Source organism: Gymnogyps californianus, chromosome 4, assembly GCF_018139145.2.
Source record: "Gymnogyps californianus isolate 813 chromosome 4, ASM1813914v2, whole genome shotgun sequence".
Taxonomy (NCBI): Eukaryota; Metazoa; Chordata; class Aves; order Accipitriformes; family Cathartidae; genus Gymnogyps; species Gymnogyps californianus.
This window is the reverse complement of record NC_059474.1, coordinates 66,951,188-66,978,961: the sequence shown is the minus strand read 5'-3', so window position 1 is coordinate 66,978,961 and position 27,774 is coordinate 66,951,188. Positions and strand designations below refer to the sequence as shown.

Sequence of the window (27,774 nt, the reverse complement as noted above, 5' to 3'; positions counted from 1 at the left end):
CTAAACATAAAACTTTCAACTGCTGTGAGAGAGAGAGGTACATTCATACCTTTCACATAAAAGCAAAAAATACATTTGAAAGCAAGTATAAGAGGAGATTTAGATCTCTTCTTCTAGACCTCTTTCTCTTCCAGAAAGATTTTTCAGTTGTCTTATTTGCCTGATAAAAAAAACCCAGTAGAACACACTTCAAACTGGAATATGCTCTGGTATCGTTAGTCAAAAAAACTAGTAATAAACATTGGGAATAAAACCCTGGTTTACAAAGGTCATAGGATGACCAAGACTTTCTCCACCAAGGCAGCAGACAGTAGCAATTCTGTGATTCCACAAATTCTAGGCAGTTCTTCCAGTCCTTAATTTTATTTTATTTATTGTAACACTTCGCATGTCATGGTACCCCACAGACATCCTTCCTTACTCGCTGAAATCAGTTCTGTCCTTTGTACAACTACCTTGTCTTCTTTTCTTGAGTACTTATAGAAACAATTTAAAAATTCAACTTTTGTTACACAATTATGCAGTTAAAATCTAAATCAGTATCATTCAGCTATTTTCATTTTTAAGTTTTAATTAAAATATTTCAGCTTTTGAAGTTTTAAAGATTATAATGTTATGGCAAAAATACATAAAACAATAACAAATACAATAAAATACAACGCATGAAATGTTTTAGTGTAAGTGTTAGTATACGTGCAAGAAAAATAATGTGCAACCTGCATAAAGAGAAGAAAAGAGTAGTTCTGGAGTACAGATCATGTCATATGAGGGATAATAGTTTCATTTTAGTGAACACTGAAAAGCCACAAAGCACCGCAATGACCAATTCAGCAATAACTTTAAAGGCTCCTATAAACAGCAATGGAGGAAAATGGAGATAGATAAAAGGAGCCATTTTTAAGAAATTAATCCCCTCTCCTCTTCCCCATAATGAAAGTTATGTTCCCACTTTTTAAAAAACCCACTCTGCTACAAGTCAGAAATGAAATGAAGTAACAATTACTTAGATATTTTCTGCTAACCAAAACCACACTTTTCAGTCTTCAAGGGATCATTTGTCCCTGAGACAACCACTCTGCTGAGGCTAGACTATAAGTTATTGATGTTGTTTATGGAGGTGGGGGAGTGATTCCATCTGTCTGTGATGGGCACTGCAGGTTTTTAAAAGAAAATAGTCAATTCCAAACAGTTTACTGATAGAATGCTCTCTGAAAGCTTGACCTGGACAAGCTGAATAACTACTAGGTAACTGCTACTTACAACTCAGTCTCAGCAACTGATTTGTTCATGATAATCATCTTACACAGATGAACCTTACATTGTGGTTTACATGTGTGTGGGATCTCTATGTTATCTATGCTAATAAAACATTAATCAAGGGCCAAATTTATAGCAGGCACTTTATAAGTAAGGTCAAGACAGGTCAGCCTCACATAATAGGAAACAACTACAGGCTAGATCTTAACACTGTAACTGAACACCCTTGTTACTTTACCTTGGCCCTTGGGATCAAGACTAGTAGCAAAATGTTTTTTCTGCCTCAGAATGGTGTTTCCCTCATAATAAACTGAAATGCAACCATTAAAATGGTCATTATTTTTAGGTATCTTGAGAACATCTACACATTTTAAAACAAAAAAATCTCAAATAGCCATTTCCCCTATTCCTACAATGATAAAGATATTTATATAGCATTTTAATTTATGTGATAGATTATTTTGTTTTTAATTCAGTAGCTGTCCTAATCCTGTAAAATTTATTTTCTATTGGGATTCTTACTAGCTCAAGTTACTCAGAATTTAGGTTTAGATAAATGGCATTTCTTATAATACTCCTTAGTTAACTCATTAAGATACCTTAAAAAAAAATCCTTTAGAAAAAGTAAATATTGCTTTTAGTCTGCCTCAACAATAGATTCCTAATGAACAAAATATTGATGGTTCTGAATAATCACTACAAGTCATAGAGCATGGCCTCATCACCTGCTCTGCCATTTTCTAGAAGTTCCAGTAATATACATATATAGTTACAGATAGAACATTAAACTAATTGGTAATATTAACAGATTTTTTTTTTTTCTTAAAGGAACTTTCTTCCTTTCTATTTTATGAGCTAGATAGGAAATAAATGAGCAAACTGGAATCTAATTTTTGAGACAGAGGCTTATCTTACAGTTCCTAGCTATAATGTCTTCCAAATATCAATTCCCTTCCTCAAGAGATTAGGTGAATACAAATTATAGTTTCAATGATAACCAGTGCACAAGGACAGGAAGAAAGAAAATCCACGACACACCGATAAGTGAAATATTTAATGAAACTAAAGAGCATTCAGATTCTGCAAAATCCCATATTCAGTATTAGAACTGAATGGAAGTATTAAAGAATGTGAAATAATGCTTGTAAAACTCAAAGAAAATGACACAAAAAGGAAGAAGAAAAATTCTTTTTAAAAAGTTTCAAGCCACACAACTTCTTGAAGGCTAAGAAACTTACCTTCCTTCATTGACAAGCTCAATAAAGGCAAGGCCAGCATTCTTTTGTATAGAGTTCTGCCATTCCTGGGAAAAAACAAGAGAAAACTAGTTCTATAAAAACAAAACTAAGAAAAAGCATTTTCAGCTACCAAGTCATGCACTTTCTTTTCAATTTTAGCAACGTACACCACCAACAGCAAATATGTAAGGCATTAATTGTGTGCTGATCAGGAAGGAAATACTGCCAGCATGAAGAAACAGAACAGTATCATTTACTCAAAGTCATATTCTGTGGAGGGGAGAAGAAAATACAAAAACATCCCACAAACGACTGCATCATTTTCTTTTGCTATGCTATGTAGTAATTCTGAACTTACTCTGGTTCCCTGAGGCTTTTTGCCTTATTGAACCTTGGTAATGCTAGAAACAAACTGTCTCATGCTAATGTAAGGCTCATTCTTTAGAAACAAATTTCTCTCATAGCTTGAAGTCTAGTTAACATATATGCCAATAATAACCCTCACCTCACCATCACATAGGCATGTCCACTCAAAAAAATCTGCTAATGATCCAAATATTGCATCATTAACACCCAGTACGTTTCAAAAAAATTTTAACACATTTTTAACACTCTGAATTTTTAACACACTGAAATGATGGTAACGGCAGACACACATGCACTGCACATTTCTTACATCCAACTGAACCCTGAATTACAGCAAAATTCTACACCTCTTAAAAATGTAGGTGGGTTTTGTCTGGCCCCCAGAAGAGACATGGTGGAAAGCAACCAACCCGGATGACCTGTCACTGGGGCTTGCTTGCCCCATTTGAAAGCTGAGGAGAAAACAGAATTGGTTAACAAAAACACAAAGATCTTTAATCCTAGACTCAATAGGAACAAGGTGACAGAGCTAAAAATTAGAGTAGTAAGTGTGTGAACCTTATATTTTGGGGAAAATGTAGAGGCATTTGGATAGAACAGGCCAAACACAACTCTTCGTTTAAACTCTACAACTCTTCTAAACTAATACAAAAGAATGATTTTGCAGCAGACAGATTCTTAAGTTTCATATGCTCTTCCACATCAGCTTCCTTGATTCTTCAGTATTTGTTGTATGAAATAATAATTGTGATGATTATTCACATCATTACTTCTATCACTGTGGTTCTTTTAAAAAACCTCATCAGCTCCAAAACAGGCAAAAAGTGCAAAACTGCAAATATCTCTTAAACAAATTTCAGATTTCTGAGTGTAGGAGTTTTTAACACCCTGTGTCAAGAGAGTATATTTTTTGCTGCTCAGTGTTGCAGAATTACCTCTCAGTCGGTGACCTGAAGGTTTGATCAGACATACACAAAAGCCAGCAGAACAATGTTGTTTCTTTACAATTTAAATCCTGACCCCACCCCACCCCCCAAAAAAAGATATTTCCACATTTCAAATGCAAGGGAGAGATTATATCTCTGATGTCTCAAGGTTTGACATGTTCCAGGCCCAACATATTCTTTTATCATTTTTAAGTTGCAACAAGTTACTACAATTTTCAAGTAGTCAGAATTAAGAGGAGAATAATTAGACTTTGTGATGTATTATTCATCATGAATTATAAATGTATTTCATTACTTTTCATATAACTAGTTTACATGCATTAATAGGCAAACAACATTCTAAGCGCCACCTAAGTTCCATTTATATATTATCACATAGGGGGTTTTTTGGGTTTTGGGGTGTGGTGGGTTTTGGGTTTTTTTTTTGAGGCTACATCAAGTAGCATCATTGGTCCTTATTGCTACATATATCTTACTAATATTTCTCCCACCATCCTTCCCTCAAGTTCTCCCCTATTGCCTTCTTATGGTCACCATTACATGACTTCAAGTTAGTCTGTAAGCTGTCCAAAATAGCTTTAAGAAGCATTTATTCTTATAAAAAAAAATGCCCTTTAGTGGCTAACATTCTAAATAAAATAGCATAGGCAACTAATCCTCAAAAGAGTTCTTTTAAACATAATATCATATGATGATAACTGAAAATATTCTCTGTTAGCTTAAATGTGTAAACACTCAAGAAAAGCAAAATAAGTTCTTCCATTTATGACACTGTCCATCTGTTGCTCTGCTCTTTAAGAGAGCTCGCTACAATACTTGAAAATTTAATTGGTGAAGATGGAGGTTGCCAAAAGTGAAAAGAAAGTGCATTTATCATGATACTTTTCAGCATTTTTCTCTACATCAGACATCAAAGAAGGCGTTAGTCTAAACAATTTCATAAATCACAGCTGAACACACCCTAAAGCTAATTTTAATAGTTGAAAGAAAAGACTAATGGTCATCATCTTTCATGATCCATTCAATATTTCCCCACAGTATATGTTCTCTCTCAAACAATTACACTCAGTATGCATATTGCATTATTATATCAACATCTTAGTTATCCATCTCCCAAAGGTACTAGGGAAAAAACACGTTAAAAGCCTCAAACTCAACCACTAATGCAACTAAATAACTAGAAAACACATTTCAGCACTTTCCTAAGGAAGGACTGTAAGGGAAGATCAAGAAAGTCAATAATTTCATACCTGTTCTAAGCTGTACTTAATTGACCATCATTTCCTATGGCTATAAATGTTTAGTAACTGAGACATAATCTACTTTTAATGCTTTTGGTCACTGTACACTCAATAGTGAGGCAGGAAAAAAAACCTAGAAGCACTAAACACTATCACAAATAGCTACAATGAAAAACAACCATTACAAGGAGACAAATAAGAAATCACATTTTATTCAAATACCATGTTTGATGTGGAAATTTCCTAGCTTATTATTGTTTCACCTACTTCCTTAATGGAATCTGTAAACACTTCCATAAGTACTCTAGATAAAATGCAAGTACTATATCTTTTCCTGAAATGGTGCTTCAAACCTCATCTGAATTATAATTCTCTATGGCATAACATATTACATTTCCTGTAGCTACAGCACAACTCTGCCTTAAGCAAAATTATATCCCAGTCCTCTATAGCACCAATTTTATATCATCAACAAGTTTCATTAACACATTCTTACTGAGTGCACAAAGATCATTAAATGAAAACATTAAAGAGTACTGGTCTTAAACCCCTCCTTTCAGAAACTAATAATCTCCCTCAAGGTTTATACCATGACCTACTGTTGTCCCATTTGAGTCAGGCTGGTTTTGTTGGTGTTTTTTTTAACTCTATTTTACAGTGGGGTTTTTTTTAATTAATTCTAACTAGTGATCAGTCATATGACAGTACCAAATGCTCTAATAAAACTCATATAAATTACTACATTTCCTTTGTTTAGGAAATATATTTTGGCACAAGACCACAACATGCATTAGACCATAACCAACACTGAGATTAGTCTAGCAAAACAATCTTTAATAATTCTATGTCCCATTTTATTTCATTTCAGCTACATATGCATGTGTCATTATCTCAGTCTTCAAATGCATTGAAGTGTCTTTTATACTACTTGATCCTCCTATTTCATTTCTTAAAAATAAGGTATGTCTCTAATCATATGGCATCACCAGATACGTGGAGAAGTTCTTTAAAAATTCTGCATTGAACTTGAGTTTTCCAGTGTCGACTCTATTGATCAGTCATTTTTTTCCATTTGTTGTTGGCTCCCTACTCATTCTGAATATCCTCATTTAGATCTAATACTTCAGGAGTTTCTTGTTTACCCAAACAGGCCTGCCCAAAAGCCTTTTCTACAAGCAGCAGCTAGCAGGAGCCAGCTTCAAAACAAAGAAATGCAAGTGGTTCTTTACACAGTGCATTACAGATCAGTGGAATCTATAACCAAAGGACGTTGTGGTGACTAAAAGTTCAATAGGATCAAGAGGAGACTGCGCAAGCATGTGGAAGGAAAATACATTGATATTGACTAAATACACAGAAACTACATCCAATTCAGAAAATACCCATGAGCTGAAAATAGCTGGAGAGTGGAAGAGTATCATACACGCTTGTCCTATTTTATTCTTCTTGAGCATCTCTTTGTATCTATAGTTAGAGATACAACAATAAGCAAGGTGGAGCATTCATCTAACCCAATATAGCCATTCCTATATTCTAATCACTCAAACAAATGCCAAGAAAATTTTGTTAATAAACATTTTTGTTGGTTTGTAATTAGAAGTGCTTGCCTGCAGGCAGCAAATGGACATATCCCTCCTCACCTGTACACTCCTAGGAAAGAAATATAATCGTATTTCAAACAATTAACCCAAACTATATATTCTTCAAGCTATATAAAAACATTTGCAAGACCAATCCATCAACTGATCTGATGGCTAAACAGTTAAACATGGACCTTTAACAGAATATTTAAAACATTTCCAATAGACGAAAACTGCTCTATTTTCAACTGTAGCAAACTGTACTACTACTTCCATTCATATACACATACACATGCATACTCCGTAATAATTCATTTTTCTCAGAAACTTAAAAAAATATCCTTCTAGTAGGGTTAACATATTCCACAATTAAGAATTATATCTAACAGTTGAAATACTCATAAGCAAGCAAAAAAGAGCAAATTCTTTGCTAATCCATCCTTCCCATAAAGCTGGTGGAGTTTTAATAATTTATTTTGGTTATGAAACAAAGGAGAAGGATGACTTTGGTACTGACAACTATGAATGGAGCACTAAGGAGCAGGGTGGGAAAATGTGTTAACATATGACTAAGAGACATATTATATCCTAGAGTAAAGGTCAAATCTGCATGAAAAACTTGTTCATAGAGAGATATACTAATCTTTAAGTGCCTAAAGTAAACTATCAAGAACTTTTCAGCAGTGTTTGCACTTGGTGTCAGCACTCTCTCAGCACCACATCCACTATAGGCTTGAATGAACTCAGCAATAAAGAACATATAGTGAAAAGTAGATTATATCTCAGCTGGGTTCTTCATAATTAAAAAAAAGTTAGACTGCATGTTAAGCAGAATATCTGCAAACATAAATTACTTTAAAAGAGTTGAAGCATGCTTAAATTATTTTAATCTACAAAGCTCCATTGAAAAAAATTAAAACCAACATGGAATTATGGGAAATCATATCTAGAAACTTTATGTAGCAATTTAATATCAAAATTAGCACATGCTAAGTAGTGTACGAAACAGAAAAATTTTGCAAGGTTGTGACACATTTTAATACAAGAGTAACACAAAAACACATTTGGAGACAATGTTATTCAGTATATATACAGTCATCCCTGGATGCTCAAATAAAATTTAACACACATAAATCAATAACGGACGAACTATCAGAAATTGATTGAGAAAAAAAATAATTTCAATAATTATATTCATGGTCCTTTCTCTATAGAAGAACATCACTGTTGCTGAATCTTGACACAGAAAAAAGAGGGAGCTTGCAAAAATATTTACTACTATCCCAAAAATTCAGAACATCTTGTCAGGGGGAAAACTTATCAAACAGGCTTGAATTTATTGAAATTTAAACAATGGATACTATTCCACACTAAACAATGGCTTGTTTATGAAAGCTTTAACATGGCATCTATGTAACAAGTCAAGCTATCTCACTAATCAATACAGAGGTTTTGATTTCAATAAGGGTGATAAAAGTTACTCTAACCCTGGCCAGCTACAAGCTCTCAACAGATGATCATCATTAGGCCTCTATCGGGGTTCCACATACTCAGGCTGTACAAATGTGTCCTATTAGTACATGGTCTGTCTGTTTGGCAACTCCAGTCTTAAGACAAATGGCAGCTGCTGCCCTTCAAGGTCTGAAGTCAAGTCCTCAGGGAATCTAAAAGCCCAACTGGAAAAATCAAGGCCTGTTCATTAGAGACTGCTCCAGGGGAAACTTGCAAGGCTGCCATTAGAACTATATAAAAGAGCTAATTATTTTTATAAGACTTTTAAACTATCAAACACACTCAGTTACAATAAAAAGTATTTACTGCTGGCATTCCATTAAAAAGACATTGCTTTTTGTCAAAAAATCAGCTAGTGACAGTACACAACTAAACTCTTTGTATGAAAAATTTTAATGAGTCTTCTAGGAGAAAGTTGTGTAAAAATTAACTAGATGAGATAGCTTCTCAAGTGGAGGTACAACACCAAGCACACTGTTGTGGGAAAACATTCCAAACACACTCATATCAAACTAACTAATGAACTATAAAGGTGGGCTGAGATTGTGCGTGTGTGACTATCTACCCCGAAAAAGACAAAAAATCCAAGAAAGAAACATGTTCAGTGTTGCAAAACTGACTGAAAAGAACACATAACATTCTTGTTTCAAACCTATGCTGTTAACGAACAACTGAAAATGCTGCAGTACACTAGTGTATTGATAAATCAGTCAAAAAGGCACATGGCCCAGTTGGTATCAAACACCAAGACTGAGCAGAAAAAAAATGAAAACCAAAAGTGTTTCAGTATTTTTCCTCTGATAAAACACAGAAACAAAGATTATAATAACAATAGCTACTTTCATAAAATATACTCTGGGGAAGAGTTGGAACACTATTTTTTTATTCATAACCACAAAATTGTTTACTATTTTAACTATGAAATAGAATCAAAGTTTCATATACCAAAATATTTTTCCAGCTGCACAGCATGACAACACTGTCTTGAATTCTAAATGGTATAACACATCACTGCTATAGAGTATTTATTACACAATATTTATTACAAATCTTTTAAATGTGCTATATGAAATTCATTAGTGTTCCTTAATCAATTCTTGGATCAACATGCACATTAGCTTCCGACAGCCTAATTCAAAAACGTAATTACAACCCTGGTCCTTATGTAAAAGGACGACAGAAAGAAGCTATGTTAAACCAGTTTAAAAGAATGAAAATATAAAGAAAACAGATTAGGAATGATTTATATCAATGCCTAGTGCTGAAGTTAATTACAACTAACCCAATAAAATAGTGCCTTTATTATTGTACAGCAAGTAATAACCTTAGACGCAGAAAACAGAACTCTTTGCTGACTTTTGCATGCTCAATTCCATAGCACACTACATTAAGAATTAAAGAAGTAGTAAATAAGCCATACAGAAACAGCAGTTCTCTAAGTAAAAGCAGAAGACTCCCCTGCTGTTTAACCATTTGGGATATTCCATGTAAACAGAGCTTCCTATAAACTGGTATTATGTTGTTAGTGGTAAATGCCTAAAACTACCTTGTAATGAGAGTTTAATTTCAAAACTTAAAAAAGTTTGAGTTCAAGTCACAATAAGTTTTTTATAGATTCTGAAAATAAATTATACACATATACAGCTGGAGTAGTTTGTATACTTAAGTACTAGTTCAGTAAAATACTAAATAAAAATCTGTCAGCTTGTCAGACAATGCCTTATATGCTATGAGATTACTCTCAAAGTGACAACTGTTGTCTTCTCTACAAACTATGCAAATCTATCCTAAAAGATACAATATTATGAAAGATACACTACATAAAGATTGTATGTGCTGTAACATTTTAACAATTACATACAGCCAGAAAATCTCGACACAGGTTGCAGTTGTCATAATTTATGGTGATACCAAATATTCTTAAAACAGCATTTTAGTAAGAAAAGAAAACTTAAATCACCTAATCTAAAAGTTCATATAAAATTATGAAAATATCACTGTCTGCAATCAGAAAGTTCATATAAAATTATGAAAATATCACTGTGCATAAATAAAATGCTATCAGTAATAACTATCACAGCATAAAAGCTGCATATCATCAAAACTTCATTTTTGTATCTAGTTTCAAAAAAGTATGAACATGTAAATGAAAAATATTTATCACATGCCTTTTATAGTGATCTAACTCATGACTTGATGAATAAATTTTTGCCCCTAGAACCAATGTCACATTAAGTTGAAACAGATTAAGTCTATGTTAAACTCCAGTTCCTCTACAGTCCTAGTACAGCAACAAACTGCAGAATGGGGAAAAACTGAACGAGTGGATCACTGATTTCAAGTCCACAGTTTCTGATGGAGGAAGCAATTTGCCCGGGCAGCCTCTCCCTTTCTCTCTCCCACTAGCAGGCTGTTGCCATGACTCCTCATGAAACGAAATTAGGGGTCAGGTTTGAGTTCATCTAGCAGCAAACCCTTTCCACCGCCGTTTCCTCTTCAGGTTCTTTAACCATCAGCTATTTTCAATGCTGAGATGAAAGACAGTAGCTTCAGGAAGAACAGGAACAGAAATCTTAAACATTAATTGAAAAATCAAAGTACCAAGCAGTTCTGTAAATATGCAGCAATGGGAAGCAAGAAACTATAAGTCAAAGGAGATGAGTCAGAAAAACAGAAGTGAGGAAAAGGGACAACATAAGATGAACAAAGGGAAGAGATCCAAATAATCAAGTTGCAGTGCCAGTATCATTTTTAAGGAGAAGGGAAAACAAATCAAGGAATAGCAGGAGTATAAGGCAACTGTCTCTTGATTTCAGTGCTTTTTTGTTTAACTGTGATTTTAATTTGAGTTTTTGTAAAACCACTGCATGGAAAAAATTGTCTTCCAAGGTAGACTACTAGTTATAAGGACAAGAAAATCACAGCATACTCACTGCTGCACACTTGCACTAGTAGTGATGGACTGATCCCACCGATAGCAGCATTCATCACCACTACCACCAAATAGCAGCAACCTTCCTGCTCAATGTCTGATAAGCTTTAACTAAATAAATTTAACTAATAAAATACTCAACAGTATACATGGTGAATACTATTTTGGAACTAAAAGCCCCCTTATATTACCCTTTCCCCCAAACGTAGCTTAGTTTCATTTTAAACTCTCATAATGAATGCATCCAAACAATGAACAAGATTCCTGCTATCATCGTACCTTTGAGGGAATGAAACCAAAGTACGTAAACCAATCCCACCTCTTCACTCAAAAGACAGGATGTCCAAACCTGTCCCTTATCATTCCCTTGGGTAATTCTGTCCTAATGCATATCTTTTAAGAAAAGATTTAGGGGAAAGGAAGCTAAATCAAAGCAAATTAAAAAAAAAAGGGGGGGGGGGGCAGAAAAACTAACGTGTCTCTTCCATTACACTCCACTTGCATACTACATTCCCTTCCTCATCCTGCATCTATTGTCTTCATTTAGACCAAAATATTCTGGGTATCCATCATTCCACTGTTACACAACACCCATCAACACAGGGCTCTATTCTCCTCTATCCCTATATGTTGCTACAATAAACATGATAAATAACAATTTTCTGCTCCTTTCACTGCAAATCCTCCCCTGCACTCATCAAGCAAATTTTCCAAAAAGAAAAATATAACCATTTCTTTTTTCAGTAGAAATAGAAATAAATGTTTTTGTAAATATTCAGAGGGTACTGGAAAATCCAGCTGATTCTTCTGAATCAAATTCGACTCATAACTAGGAACTAACGTCTAACAGACATGAACCTCAATATCATATTGATTGCTGCATAATCTGAATTATGAGTTTTTTCACTTAAACAAGTGATCTTAAAATATTTATTGAAAGATTAGTGCATCATCAACATCTTTGATGAGACAGATGTTTTCCCAGTTGCAGAGATATGTAAAAATGCACAGATGAGTATAAATAAGACTGAAGGTTAAACAATAAACTGAACAGCACCACCATGCAAAGCTTCTCCTGCCAGAACTTCGAGTAAACAGCACTGCTCCCCAAATCATGAGTTTTGTAAGGAGTTTTGCTTGGAAACAGACACACATTATTTGTTTTATTAACATGAACAAAAATGTTCACATATTTGTAATTAGTATAAAGTCAGCAACAAGCATTGCCGTTCACTGAACTTTCCATAATCTCATACCCCTCCCCTCCACTAAACCTCTTTCCATAGTCTCAAATTAAACAGACTAGCTGTAAAACAGCAGGGTGTCAAATTAAAGCACACTTTATTTTCAGAGGTCTCCACACTTCGCGGCTGACTTCCTGTCAGGAAGAGTTCCATTTCAGTGCAGAGCCCCATCAGCAGGGAGCTCACAGAATTAAGTGCCAGTTGATATTATTTTGTTTTGCATTTACCACCCATGAGAATATTGTTCAAAGATCTAGTTATAAAGTCAGCATGGTATCATCCTTCTGACTAGACTGCCAAGCCACAGGGTGTGCTCTCACTGCACAAAACTCACCTTAAATGGTGGTGTTTTTTTAAGTCCTAGTGTGCTGGTGAAGCAACAGGATGCCTTTTTTCTTCAGAAAAGTCTTGCTTCTGTAGCTAAATTATGTTCCCTTAGATTTGAACATCTGCAGCAGTGTACATTCATGGAAATGAAGCTGTCCTCTTCCCCTATCACACCCCCAAGATTCACATTTACATTATACAATCCACTCTCCTCCCTAAACATAAAAATGTATACATTAATCACACAAATTCTCAGCAACACAGTTTTAAAGGCTAATATTTTTAGCTGTAGCAGACATGTTTTCCATTAAACTCACACCAACACCATGTCCTGGATTCCTGACCAAATTCAAGTAATTTTCATTTCATAAGAGAATTTTTCTTAGTAAGAGCCTATAATATCTGAAAAGCCTACAGAACAACCACTAAAGAACGTACTTTAAAAAAAGAAAATCAGGGAGGAAAAATCCTCATTTTCCCCCCAGAACTTTACTGTAGGTAACAATTATGTTTTAGTAAGATGACCTTAGGAAAGTTCATCTCTCTCCACTCCAGTGTGGCAAACTATTCCTAAGAATGGTTTTGTGGTTTTTAATCCTATCTTTTATCCATTTCTCTATCCAAATTCTGCAAGTCATGTTGACTTCTCCAAGTGTATTGATCCAAAAAACAATGCTTCACATCAGTCCACACCAAAATATCACTACACCTATCCACTTGTACCTCTCTACACACCTTCTTAGTCTAATATATAGCTCCCATCCCAATTTCTTTACATATAAATACATTTATTTTTGTTCAAAACCACAAAGCTCACAATTACTTTCCAGAAAACAGCTGTGTAGTATAAACCAAAACCCACTGGTTCTTTCACACTATTTTTCTCAGTTTGCAGCTGCAGCTGTTTTGTTGAACACTTCAAAATACAGTGGCTGCAAATTGCAGTGAGCATTTTCCAGTGGGTCAAAAGTGGGCCTAGATAAAACAAGTTTTAGTTAGGAAGCCATTTCTATTGCTTTGACAACTATTTATATCTAACATGCAGAAACATCAACCCCATTTAATAAAGTATAACTTATCAGATATTTCTGTTTTTCTCATACTAAATGTAACACATCATAGTTTTCGCTCATCTTAAAATCCCACATCATACATTTCATCTCCAAACTGGGGAGTGAGCAAACCTTTAAAATATTCTCCTAGACTAAGAATTATGGAAAGATACAAGGAGATAAAGCCAAAATACTAGCTCACACATTTTAACTACTGTGAGCACTACCTGTCAGGATATAACTATAAAGTGCTTATTGCATCATTAAGTCAAGAAAAGGTCACTTATTATTCATGCAGTATTGGTAAATCATTCCCAATACATTCCAACCTATTTCCACACTTAAGGCAAAAGTAAAGTTTAAGTTATAAACTACTTTGATTTCTACTACTAAGCAAACTGTCAATATATATCCACTTCATAGACTCACGCAAGAAACAATATTCTATCAGAATTTATTTTTTTTAAATTTAGCCAGTGATGGACACAGATGTTTTAAACTCCCTATCTATAGGCCATACTAATAGTAAACAAAGCACATTATTCCTGAAGCCAACAACTACAGCTAAGAGGAAAGACAGAGTTCAAACATATCTTAGGCATAGCAAACTAAAGCGGGATCTGAGAAGCGTGAACCCTAGTGATTATTATGAAGAATAATAGGAGTTTGACAGAAACTCCTATTTAAACATGTTAGAGTGCTCTCCAAGCAATTCTATGGAATTCAACAGGTTAAATATTGCAGGCAATTATAGGCAATTAAACTTTCAAACAATTTAGAAAGCAACAGGAAATCAAAGTAGGAGTGAAGTTCCAACAGACAAAATTTTACATTATCCTGGAGTTTCACACAGAATATATTACAATAATCTAGTTCTGGAGAGACAAAATCTATATACTGCTTAAGTCAAAGAAAAAAAATATACGCAGCTAATTTAAAATGTAATTTCAACATACTCCAGTTCAAAGGAAAGGTTTTCCCAGCTGTTTCCATTTATTTCAATCTTATCAGAATTGCACTTTAGACAGTTATCTACCAAACTGATGTGCAGTTTCAAACACTTAGAATGTATAACATAGTTCAATGAAGCAAGCACAAAAATATCCGTAGCGCAAGTAATCCATTTGTAATTATTCCAAGTACCCTGCTCAGTGACATACACCAAGCATGAAAGTTGTCAACATACATTTTCAGCACTCAAAGTGAGATCCTCAGAGATGGAGGAAGAACTCGCACTCAGGAAGTAAAGAAGCTACACTATGTGTAAAAAAACCCAGCTATACCAAGTGTAACAGAGAATCCAAGTGATTTAGACAACAGATTTGATAATTTAACCTTCTGTTTTGTTAGAAGGAAACTTACTGACAAGATAGTATCTACAATCCAAGCACCAAAGGACTGAGTTTAAGGCGTCTGGATTCCACAGCCAGTGCCCTCCCACATATTCCAGGCCTTTCATTCAATTTCTCCAGAGTTAATCCTACTGACCACTAGCCAAACAGCTCACTGTGTTGATATCAAGTGCCTTGCAATGCAGGAGAATGCAGAAGCCCTAAACTTTATCCCCAAGACCTTACAGAAAAGAACTGATGTCTCCATATATCACAACCAAAGAAGGAAACTGCAATTGAGGACAACACAGATGAATCACATTGTTGCTTTTACAGATTGAGAGAGCTTAATTTCTTTCAAAACTGGACTCTTCCACATGCCTGGTAAACGCCCTTAAGCTTCTGGACTACCAGCTACTTTGGATATGTTGAAATTTTTCCTCTGACAGATTATGCTACTTAGTGATAATAATAACTAGTACCTGAAACATTAATTGAAACTTAAGTCTCTTCTATCCCAAGAGAGCACTTTAATAGCATGGCCCCTGCCTACTGTGGGATCTACCTTCCTCTCTCTCTAGCTTTGACCATAGTCTCCATCCTGCAAAACTAAGTCACTGCAGATGAAAATATACATTGCAGGGGGAAAAGAACAACAAGAGTTTTTGAAGCGGAAATAGTTTATAACGTAAAATCGCTCCACTGAAAATATCCTGAAGTAGCACTGTACATAGAGCTCAAGAGACATTTCCCAACTACTCTCCATCCAATAGCATCTTGAAGAATAGGATAAGAATCATCCATTTTGTATACCATGTTATGGTTACAAGGGCCATGCAATATTTGTTACAAAATTGCACTAGGAATGCTCCTACTACTGCCTGCATAACAATTAATAACATGTTTGGCTCTCCCATGTTTTCAAATGTTAAGATTTACACAGTTTTATTAAGATGCCTTGCTCCACTTTGTGTGAAGCAGGCCTGAGGCAGCTTCAGAATCTAAATAATCCGTAGCAGAGTAAGATGATCTTGAATACTCTCATTTCCTTCCACAGCCTCCTCATCTCTACAAAAAGCTAAGCTGGCAGATATTCTTCCAATCTTCAAATTCTTCAAAAGAGCACAAGCAAAAAAAAAAAAGTATACTATGAAGTTTCTGGCACACCTGCAGGTGAAGCATTTTTCTGTGCATCTCAATACAGTGCCTTCATACTAAACTAGAAACACTGAATACTTCATAACATTGCAAAGAAAGTTAGCAATACAAGGCAAACGCCTATGGGCATGATTCATGCAACGTCTTCCCCTGAACTTAACAATTTAGACTTTGGGAAGCCCTTTTTTCTATTTTTATTTGTTAAGATCTAAATCATTTTCATTGCCTAATAAAGTTATGTTTCTAACCATTTTATCATGAATGCAATCTATTACTGAAGTGGTTTTTTCTACTCAAATACAGCTACATTCATCTTTGGTAAAAACAAAGATCCTCTTGGCAGAAGTTCACAGTCTAAAAAGACAAACGTCCAACTCCTGATATCTTCTAAATGGCTTTTAAAAGGAAACTAGAACATGCATTAAAATTGATAGAAAGTCATTTGGCAGCTTACAAAATCCCTACAGAATCTACCCTCTTTACCAAAACATATACATTTTTTAGATCACGGACCTAAAGGATCTTTAGATCTTTTTTAAACTTATTTTCAGCTGTTAGAACACAAAGTGATTAGATGGACAAATATTAACTTCATTAAAATGTTATCATCTAACACTTGGAGGACGTAAAAAGTATTCAAACCTCATTTATTCTCTTCATATCTAAACCAGGATATTGTTAGAGTTTTGGTGCTTCTGTTGAGTTCAGCTGCCATGGCATCATAGTGACATAGCTCTTTAGATAAGCTATACCCAATTCAATTAAAACTTCATGGCGATCCCTATAGTTATCCATCACATCAAATTGCACTTAAAAGTAAATTAGGAACCCGTGCAGATCACAGAGCATCAGTATAATGTGTTCCCTCTGCAAGTAACAAACACTGAAAACCAGCCATCTTCTACATCAACTAAAATCTCCAAGTAATTCAAAGGCTTACCACATTTTAAAACATGCTGCAAAAATCCATTTCTGAGGTAATGAATTTGGATCATTGATACAAAGCTTTTTTCTGAGCACAGGATACCCAGAAAAGCCTGAAGATCCTATTGCATTTTACAAACATTTAAGTACTGGGGTGGAGGAGGGAGGGGTGTGTGCAAAAAATCTGCTGAAAAATCAAAATCTTAACCACCATCCTATTGCTCTTCCTTAGGGGAAATACGTTATCATATTTTTTGTACAGGTGCATGACTGCATTGCACATGTTGATATTTTTTAAATAATTAAGATTCCTTATCAGAGTAAGAGATATGATGCAACTAAGATACTGCCTATGCAAAAGATGAATATCGACTCCTTTATGAGCAACAGAATCCGTTAGCAAAGTGATTTAGTAGCATAGGAAAGAAAGATCACGCTAAAGAAAAACCTTTTGCAAACATTTCACCATTTATCCAGTGATAATTGGTTTGGTGAGTTGGGTTAGACAAGAAAAAAAAGAGAGCTGAAGACCTATAAGTTTGCCTACATAGGCAGTAAGACCAACTTTCACAGTGTAATTTTTTCTGCTTTAATACTACTAATCAGCCTCTGCTGTATTTTTAACAGGCACTGCCTTGGATCATGCTTTTCTCTCCAAAAAATAACTACAAAACCTATCAGCATAGCACATGACATATTCAACCGTAATCATATTTCATTGGGCCATATGAGCAGATGCTATCACTGCACACAAAAAAAATCTGAAGTATCAGAGTTTATGCTTCCCTCTTCCATCTCCCCATGAAAGATACACTTTATCAAGGTCCAATATAAATCTAATAGCTACAGCTATGTAGTTATATTGGAATATATCATATTAATATTTCTAGAAGATAAAATACCTAGAGATTAAATGTATTAAAACATTGGTCTTGGTTTTATATATGCCATCAGCTATCAAGAATGTGCCCTTAATCCCTTTGACACAACAGGGGGCAGAGGAAGGAGGAACCAAGAAGCTTTTATACCCTGAACCAGCAAGCAGGGTGTATGTGCAGGTAGTGTTAGTGGAGGGGTCATAAAAGTTGCTGCAGTATTCATTAATTTTTAATTGCAAACTTTTAAAAAGGTTGGGTGGCATTCCACCAGTTTTAGAAAATTATATAAAAGCTGAACAGTATTTGAGTCTGTTAGTGTAAGTTTATTTTATGGTCTAGAAAATTTAGATTCAGTAGAAAAAAGCTCTTAAGTCAAAGATGGATCTGACAAGAACCACCTAATTAGTTCTCTTACACATATTCCACTGACAATTCAGTTGACTTACTACAGAAAGAAGCATTTCTCAAGTGCTGCAAATTCTGTAAATTCAAAGGCATCAGGGAAAATTATGGAACCTATTTCACCTATTTTTGTACCTTTTCACCTTGAAGCTACAATAATAGGACAAATGTATGTGAGCAACAGACAAAAGTTTTTAATATCTTCATGAGAGAGTAGGGAAGATCAGAGTTTTTCCTACTTAGTCATGTCTTTCAAGAAAACATCTGACAAATGAAAGGAAGCACAGTAGCATATTTGCTTTATGGATAAACATGTACTTTATTCATACATGCTCCTTTGCATTTTAGGCATAGAGTGAGAGTCCTTTTAGATGAAAATGCTTTATTCAGGGGTGATATCACAGTTTCCCCACGCAGAAGCCTTGTCTCACAACAGCATATGAGCACCTTTAACATCCTGACGTCACTCATTTAAAAGGGATAATAGACACAGGACTTCTCTCTTTTGGCTGGTTTAATTACCCCGACAGGATGCCAGGCCAGACTAGATGGTGCTTCTAGGTTCACTGTACTGTATGCATTTCTGATAAATGGGAAAAGAATAGATGACCTGGCAGAAGGCTCAGACAATAACATGTGATTTACAGGACATGAATGCAGCTACTATAAGATTTATCTGACAGCCCTCTCCGATAGTGGACTGTTGAGTATCCGATGGAATGATTTCTAGTCTGGAAAGTCTGCTACTGAGTAGCCATACACATTATTTATTTATTAGATGTTTTGGGTTGAAACCATTTTTAAATGATGCACTTCACAATGCTCAGCCATAAATTTAGTTTTAAAACCTAGAAGGGAGGCAGTGTTATTGGAATGTGTGTCAGACTGAATTAGGATGAGCAACACAACGCTTTTATAAAGTGGCCTTGAATGCAACGTCGATTCTTTCAAAAATGATATTAATGTCAAATAAGCAGGAACACTTTGCAGTAATATTAAATGAAGGATTTCTTTATGTTTTGATAGATTTATATAAATGTATGTATACACACAGAGACACGTCTCAGAATGTAGCGTGTCTATCAAAACACACAACTGTTTTTGTCTAGAGAAAGCCTTTTGTCTGTATCTCTAACCACCTGTTTCTCTTTCTACCTTGTGTTAAACATAAAACAATATATCAACATATAAACACAAAACTAAAACACAAAAGCAATGGTCTTTTTCCATATACCTAAATATATGAACTTTAAACAAGAGAAGAAATTAACCAGGTGTCACAAATAGTTTCACAGAATGGTATCTTTGGAGTTTTTTTAAATCACTTCACCAGGGAAAGAGCTTTATTTTCACTATTTTGTGAAAAAATTCCTTGTGAGATATTATTATTATTCCATTTTGCACTTCTGAGAAAGAAAAAACATATTCCAGCCACAAATCTAAATAAACATCAGAAAAATCTCAGATGTTTCAGAAAAACAATCCAAGTGCTTACATCACATATACAATGTTTAAAACAAATTTTCAGAAGGAGGTTAGCGTAAAAAACCACCAAAGATATTAATCAGAGCAATCTTTCAATTTCATAAAATGATGGCTGACAAATTTGTGAAGTTTTAAATCAAATTTGCAGATACTTACTTTGTAACTATGCCACATTATTTATGTGATTAAAAACTAGTTTTTGACCTGATCTTTTGATCTTTGGCACTTCATCCTCTCCATCTCCTCTTAAAAATTAATTAAAATTTTAGCAAAAGGATATCACTTCACTTCCCATCCTATCTTGGGCCAAAGAAAAAAAAAGAAAAAAAGAGGGGGGGAAATATCAATCAAGCTCAACCCCATCTCCTCCCAGTATCTGTAAAATGTCGGCTTGAAATTCAATTTCATATCTCTCAAGCTTTCATGTAGCAAAAGACAGTTCACTTCTTAACAAAATAAATCACTTCTGTGATTGCCATGCTGACCTCTTTGAATTAGGAAAATTCAAAGTGAAAAATGTAATTATCACCCCAGAACAATCTGTATACATCTGGAGCTAATTTTAGATTCATTTCTCACATCATTTTTCATATTCTGCCAAAAATTACAGCTGCTATGTAACTTTAAAAAGACTTTGAGGTCTTTGTGACTTTATTGGTTTATTTCTACTATTTCACAAAGAACAACCTCAGTCTCTGCAACTAGCACTGCTAAGCAATCACGATATCCTCAATTTGATTAGATTAGCATTAAGTGGCATTGTGACACATATGACAAATAGATGCATTAGAGCACGTCATTTATTCCTTATCCTTTCCACTTCCCAAAACCAAACAAGTGACGTACAGTACAGACCACAACATGATTTTAAAAAAGATTAGATACCTTACCAAAAAAGAAAGAAAGGTCAACCACTAATTACTGATACAAGCAGCATGGATACCAAAAACTAATTTTAAAAATGGTAATATCAAGCTGTCAGGCACTTATTTAACAATCATATTAGTTTTACTCTAACACATTAACGAAGGAACAGTAAAACTTGTATATGGATTTCTTGGTGGCAAGGATTCTCTTCTAATTTAAATCAGCAGCAAATTCGTATTCTAGCAGTTGTGAACAATGTCCACTTCCAGTACTGCCATATGTAAAATAACCATCTCTAAATTCCAAAAGTTCCATAAGGCATATTAAATCCCTTTCAGGGTAAAAATATATTATATTTCCTGAGGATAATGGAAAACTAGATGGGTAAAGTTCTAGATACATTCATTAGTAATAAGCTCACTAGAAAACATAACTACTCTTCACTAGTTCATTGTAAAATCTATTAGGTGTAATCTCCAGAAGTAATTGTTCTTATCGCACTTTATTGACAATGCAGACCATCGATTTTTCACACCTTCTATGATTCTTTCATTTGCATTCATGAAATGTCTATCAGCACACTCTAAATAAATTTGGCAATACAGGCACTAAAACGAATAAATCGATGTGAAGAAACATTAATTTTGCATTATCCTTATTCGTCAGGCAAGCAAACCATAAGGGTTGTAAATGAAGGTCAAAGGTTTTGAAATGGGTCAGAACCCTTGACCTCTAGACCAATACCATTCCCATTAAAAAAGGCTATTTTAAAGTTTTAAGTAGGGGAATTTACTACCAGAAAGGTATCATTTTTAAGGCACCAAAAGAAAGGCTCAATAAAAACAGTCTTCCATTTAATTACAAAAAAGAAAGCAAGAAACCCCAAAAGAAAATCCAATTAATATAGTATATACAATTTTAAGAAAGTTCCTTAGGCTCTGGCTCTTTTCTAACCATGGGAACAGGCTATTCTCAGGTTCTTCAATATCTAAAATCACTTTGTCTTTAGGAATGTAGAATGCCCCAAACTGCTGACAACCAGGGTTGCTTTCTTAAATTTTTCTCTAATTCTTAGTACTTGTCAAACCAATTAAGAATGACAGGGTTTCAAAAGTATTTATCACTCATTTCATAACCTCTACACAAAAGGAAAAATTCTGTTCATCCCAGAGGATTCAGCATGCCAAGATGCAGAAATCAATCTGTTTCTATAACCTTAATATTTTATTGATCCTATTTTATCTTACAAAAATGACAGCATAGAATTACGTAGGCACACCACCATCAAGGTTATGTAAATGCTCAATAGTAAAGTAACATAAAACTCTTAGTATCTTCTCTCTCCAACTAAATAGACACAATTACTATGAATTATTTTTTTTTAATCAAAAGGCCTTGCACGTAATCTTTTTACCTGTTATACACAACCTTAAATTTAAAGTCAAATTTAAAGTAAAATTTTAAATGTAATTTCCATTGTGCTCAAAGACAGCAATTTCAGACCACATTGTTACTTAAATCTCACCTGAGAGCAAAGAAGCATCACCAGCTCCACAACTGAACTGCTAGATTTCATGCACACAAGACCTACAAAAGGAAAAAAACGGTATACATAAATGCATGCTTATATGGCACCAGCTGTTAACAGAAACTATTTTGAAGTGCAATACATTAGAAGCATTTTGACAATCAAAAGAAACCTGAAATTCTCATACCACTTCCAGTTCAATTTTGTACTTTATCAGCACAAAATAAAAGTATGTATGTGAGAGGGAGATCACAAATTCCATGCCTCTCATCTAAAGATGCGGCTAATAGCAATACATTACCTCCATTTTTCAGTTTCATAAATGTTTGTATGTCAAAACGATCAGAAGTGTGGTTAACATATGTTATATTAATCCACTGTATCTACATTTTGCTATTTCTTGAAGGATTGGGTCATTATATATGCAGAGAAGGGAAATGGCTTTATGACCTTTGCTTTCTCCATTGCACGTTCTCCTTTCAGCCCCCAGCTATCAATCAAGTTTCCATTTTGTTTCATGGCAGCAGACATCCCAAACACTCTTATTAGTACTTTGACCCTTAACCCCACACTAAACCTTAGCAGAAGTGCAAGCAGTAATCTATTATATATTCTCAATTGTTTATAAACTAATTTGACTATTATTATTATTTGTATTCACATTTTGGTTTGGGTTTGTCTATAACTGGGTTTTAGGCCCAAAAATTGTTTCGTGTGTTTATTTTTGTCTAGACAGTTCATACACTCCCAATAATTTTCCTGCTTTTCTTTGGTCATCCAATCTATGAAATACTCATCTCTCTGTGTATATAATCTATACCACAGTCAAAATACTTTGAAACCAGATTATCTTTTGTCTTCAGACAAGAAAAAAAATGTAACTAAATAGGATATTTACTTCCCTGGCAAATACAGTTTTGAGAAAAATCTCTTTCCTGTTATTCTTATTAAATGAATAAAATAAATTTTTTCATGAGGCAGCTTCCATTAAAATGTTTATCAGCTAAAGCGATATCCACATGTATAATCAAAAGTAGAATCCCATCTTTTTCAGTCTTACAGAAGACAATTCATACAATTCTTCCTGCCACTTCTTCCTACTCCAAAAGGTAAGCAAGCAAATTCCTAAACTAAATAACTTTAATTTCAGTGAAGTTTAATGAAGTCTCAATTTTGATATTAGCAGTCTTCAATAAAACCCTTATCAGTGTTTGATACTCTAATTGTGTTTCTGACATATTCAGGACTACATACAGGATGCCTGTCCTAATCCAGGAAACAAGTAGTTTTAAAAATGTTTTTAAAAAAGAACTTTAATTCCCCTGGAAGTAACTAGACCTATTAGTGCAAATACAGCTCATTTGCAAGCGATCAGCTCAAGTTAAGCAACCATGAGCTTCTAGCACGGGAGTGCTCATTACTGGAAGCTTCAACAAGCTCAGGCCCTAATTCAATTCACTGCTTTAACTGGACAAAACCTGCAATTTTCACTCTAAAAATCAGTGGATAAAGCAATTTATATGATATAACCAAATTATGAGAAAATTGAAAAACTGGTGTTCATTACTAAATTCACCATGTTCCAATAAACATGATTTTTTAAATTGAGGACATTAATGTCTGCATTGCAGAACTGAGCCTCGTTTTTAAACAGAGAGAAACCCACCAGTAGAAAGAAAACTCAATCATCTCAAGCTCAATCATTTTAAACCAACAACAGGAAGAGCCGCGATCATTGTTGTGCACCTGAATCATCATCTTCTCAAAAGTACCAGAGAATTCTTCTCAATACTGACAATGTATTCCTCTTACCTTCCAATTAGAAAATCAAAAAGACAGAAGCAGATTCACATGCAAGAGATACACCATAACATGCTCTGCACATAGTTCCCAAGAAGCCTTCTGTTACACTATCACAGTAAAAATGCAAGGTCTTTGTACTTAACTTTCTACACCATACTCTATACTTTACTTTGTACCGAAGTGTTGACCCAGACACCAAGTTTTCTTTTTAAGGCTCACAAAACACATTTCATACACCAGCTTCTATGAGACAATTCCCTGGAAGAGCTGGAAAACTAAGGAAGAGACAACAGCAGCTGGTGCCACATAATGAGATACAGGAAACTATGAGATGAGACGGAGGTAAAGAGGTAGCAGAGATGGCAAAGATGAGGAGGCAATGACAATGACCTCAGAGGACTAAAGACAGAAGGAACAGGAGGTAGTGAAATCCAGTGAACAGCACTGTGTGGGAAGGCAGGAAGAAAGCTCCTAAGGCAGAGCCAGCAGAACAACACTATAGAAATTTTGAGTTCCCAAGGTAAAACAAAGCACACACACAAAAAAACTTTTTTAAAATGGAAACTTACTTGTACCTTCTATCAGCAACTCCTGCCCATGGCTGCCCAAAAGAGTTCGAGAAAGAAAGGGAGCAAAATCCACAAAAATCTCTCTCAGAAGTGGGGCAGCTTTTTCCAAAGCATGTTCAAGCCTGTCTGTAATACTAGCAGAGAGATACATGTGATTAACAAAAAAGAAGGAAGTTGCTGAAATTTTGTAGAAAGGAGTATAGTTTTTGGCAATGTTTAAGTGATATACATGTATAAGAAGGAATCAATAATCCGACACTCATATTTTCCCAAACCTTCATTAGGTATTGAACATCACCAAAACAACATTCTTAAGTGATGCGGAATCGGAATATCAACTGTAATATCAAAAATGTGAGCCGCTGCTCAAACGTTCAATTGAAGAAGTTACCTCATGTTTGAAGCAGAATCCTCAGGCATTGAAGAAACTGTAGGGACAGATGGCAATTTTGAATTAGATGATCCCCTTCCTACAAGAGAAAGTAATAAATAAACGAATAAGAAAACATGCCAGAGGTTAAACAACTGGACCAGAAACTAAAGCCTTGAGCTCAACCTCTGAGAAACCATGGTTTTCAAGTGTGTGTGAGGACTAGGTAAACCCTTTCATCTCTTCGTCCCTCAAACATTTTTTGCTGTAAGACTCCTAGTTACTTACATTCATATTTAGCAGGTATGCCATGGCAAACTTCTTAAATTTTGCTCTATCACAAATAGAGAGTAATTCAAGGGAGCCTTGCAGTTTGCTTTGTGAAGGAAGTCAGAGTAGACTGCAGTGATCCCTTCTGGCCTTATAAGCCGTGATTCTCTCTGAACAAATTTAAGAATACTTACAACCTTAAGCAGTGAATACAAATAACATCTTATACCCTTGATACTCCTGTAGTGTACTAACATATACTAATACTAGTATAACTAATACATACTCATATAAAGCCAAATGGTAACATTTTAAAGTATGTCTTTTGGTTACTAGAAGTGCTCATCCATTTTCAATTAACTTGCACAGAAAACCCTTCATTTTTGCCTAAAATTAAAACATTTGTCAAAATGAAGCAGAACACAAAATAAGTGGGTATTTTCAACAGCCTGGCTTAAATTTTTGCAACACTGGGACTCAAAGACAGCTATGATAAAATTCTCCATTGCACTGCCAGCATCATTAGCGTGATAGCAGTGGTATAACCTCATTTATGAGTTATTAACTTTGCCACATCAATTATTCAAAGGTTGATAGGGAAGACTGGGTCATTTATGTATCCTATGTTTACAAAAAAAAAAAAATGCAATTGTGTTATGTCAAATTGACACTACACGGCTCTCATCAGCAGAGTAGGAATCTGTAAATACTAAATTCTGCTGTTCAGTATATAAAGAGAAATACAACCTCCATGCTGCAGTATGGATTGGTACTAGCAATGATGAAGAGAGGGTAAGCAAGACAGCCAGAGATTTCACAGATATTTGCTGCCAGGATAGGAATGGTGACTCACAAATCTTGCATTGCATTCCAAACTATAGAGAGGAATGAATCTTAGCAGACAGATTTCTGTGCATTTCCCAGGAGCATGACTGCTTCTAGTCCATCTGCAATCCTATCTCTTTCGAACCTTAGACCCTGTCCTATTCTCTTTCCTCTCACCTCGCCAGTTTCAGATTCTTATGCTGCTGGAAGAGGGGGGAGGGGAGGGGGGAAAAAAAAAAAGGAAAAAAGCATGAAAGAAAAGAGTTTAATCATTTCAGTTCTCACATCTACCTTAGCAAAGACATGAACCTTCTCAGAACTATAACTATAGAAAAATTCCTGATCATCCCACCTACACTGGAGTGAGTGCAGTTAAATGCAACCTGTCTGGAAATAAGCTGCTAAGGTCTTGAAAGTGTCTACCAAAATGTGTCAACGGCAACTTTTCATAGTCTTTCTATTTGACTGAAGGAGAATAGATTTGTAAAAAGATTGCAAAGACAGATCCTTGAGATACTAAGTTTATTTGTCCCGTCAAATTTCAAACTTCTGCTCCAAAACACTGGCACACAGAGCTTCCCCCCCGCCCGAAATGTTGGGGTTTTGTGTTTTGGTTTGGGTTTGTTTGTTTTTTTTCCTATCTGGGGAAGATGTTTTCCTCTAATCTTGCTTCAAAGGCAGCACAGAAACTAATAAATTAAACTAATGCATCAAAATGGTGAAAACTTTTGCTCTTATTTCTTTTTCTTTCTTCATAGGTAGGAGATATCTTTGTGAATGGGATTCGCTTACACTTTTCATAAATTCAACGTGAAGCTCTTATTTTGATTTTTGTATGGGATGACAGGGTCAAAAAGAAATTTTGAGTGGGCCATACACAATGAAGGACAAGAAAGTGGGGAAAAAAGCATTAGCTGAAAGCAAGGTGGAATCCGAATCTTCTGGGCATTGTTTCCTAAATAATTCATCTAATAAAGGCAAATCAAAGATATATTTCTGAAAATTTCAATGGTGATGGCTAGATTCTGTAAATATTTTCATGAATATAATTCCATCTCTAAGATCTAGTTTTACATAGTCAAACCACCAAAAAGTACTTTGGGTATTCCCAAAGGAAAAGCAGTCAAATGATGTGCCGAAAATTAGAATGGAGCCTCTTGTACAGAAAAAAAAAAAATAAAGCCCACAGAAGGCAACAAGCCATGTGATTCAGTTGTTCCAAAGACTCCGGTTGTTTGTGGAATGCTTAATAGCTACAGTCACTTTTTTTTTTTCCTTCTTACACACATACATTCATACTTAAGTATGAACAATACGCTGCCTGTTGGATTAAGACTTTAAAGCAATTATTTTCATTATAACCTTTATATTTAAATAATTTCAGTAGAATTCCCAGCTTTTTCCCTAAAGCCCAACATCCCTATTCTCATTAAACAAGTACCTCTAACTTGAAAATATTCTTAAGTCCACATGCCCAGTAGTGGACTTAAGCCCATACACCGCCCTTAAGGGGAAATCAGCATGCTGATCTAGGTAGTTCAACAGAAACTGAAATGGCATCCAAAGCCTTCAAAACAAGAAAGTCCTCTCAACATGCACATTGCACATGCAGAATGTCTTGTTATATAAATGCCTGCATGCTTTTTACTACATATAAAAACTGTGACC

The 27,774-nt window shown here is 34.9% G+C and overlaps 1 protein-coding gene across 1 annotated transcript in view; it reads right to left on the bottom strand.

Annotated features, from left to right (window-relative positions):
• The window catches only part of LRBA (LPS responsive beige-like anchor protein), a 432,278-nt gene that overhangs the window by 293,733 nt on the left and 110,771 nt on the right, over window positions 1-27,774 (bottom strand). The window contains exons 32-35 of the mRNA XM_050895295.1: window positions 25,033-25,107; window positions 24,642-24,775; window positions 22,267-22,328; window positions 2,496-2,560 (exon numbers count right to left, since the gene is read on the bottom strand). Of these exons, the coding sequence (XP_050751252.1) occupies window positions 2,496-2,560; window positions 22,267-22,328; window positions 24,642-24,775; window positions 25,033-25,107 (336 nt within the window). The remainder of the gene's footprint in view (window positions 1-2,495; window positions 2,561-22,266; window positions 22,329-24,641; window positions 24,776-25,032; window positions 25,108-27,774) is intronic.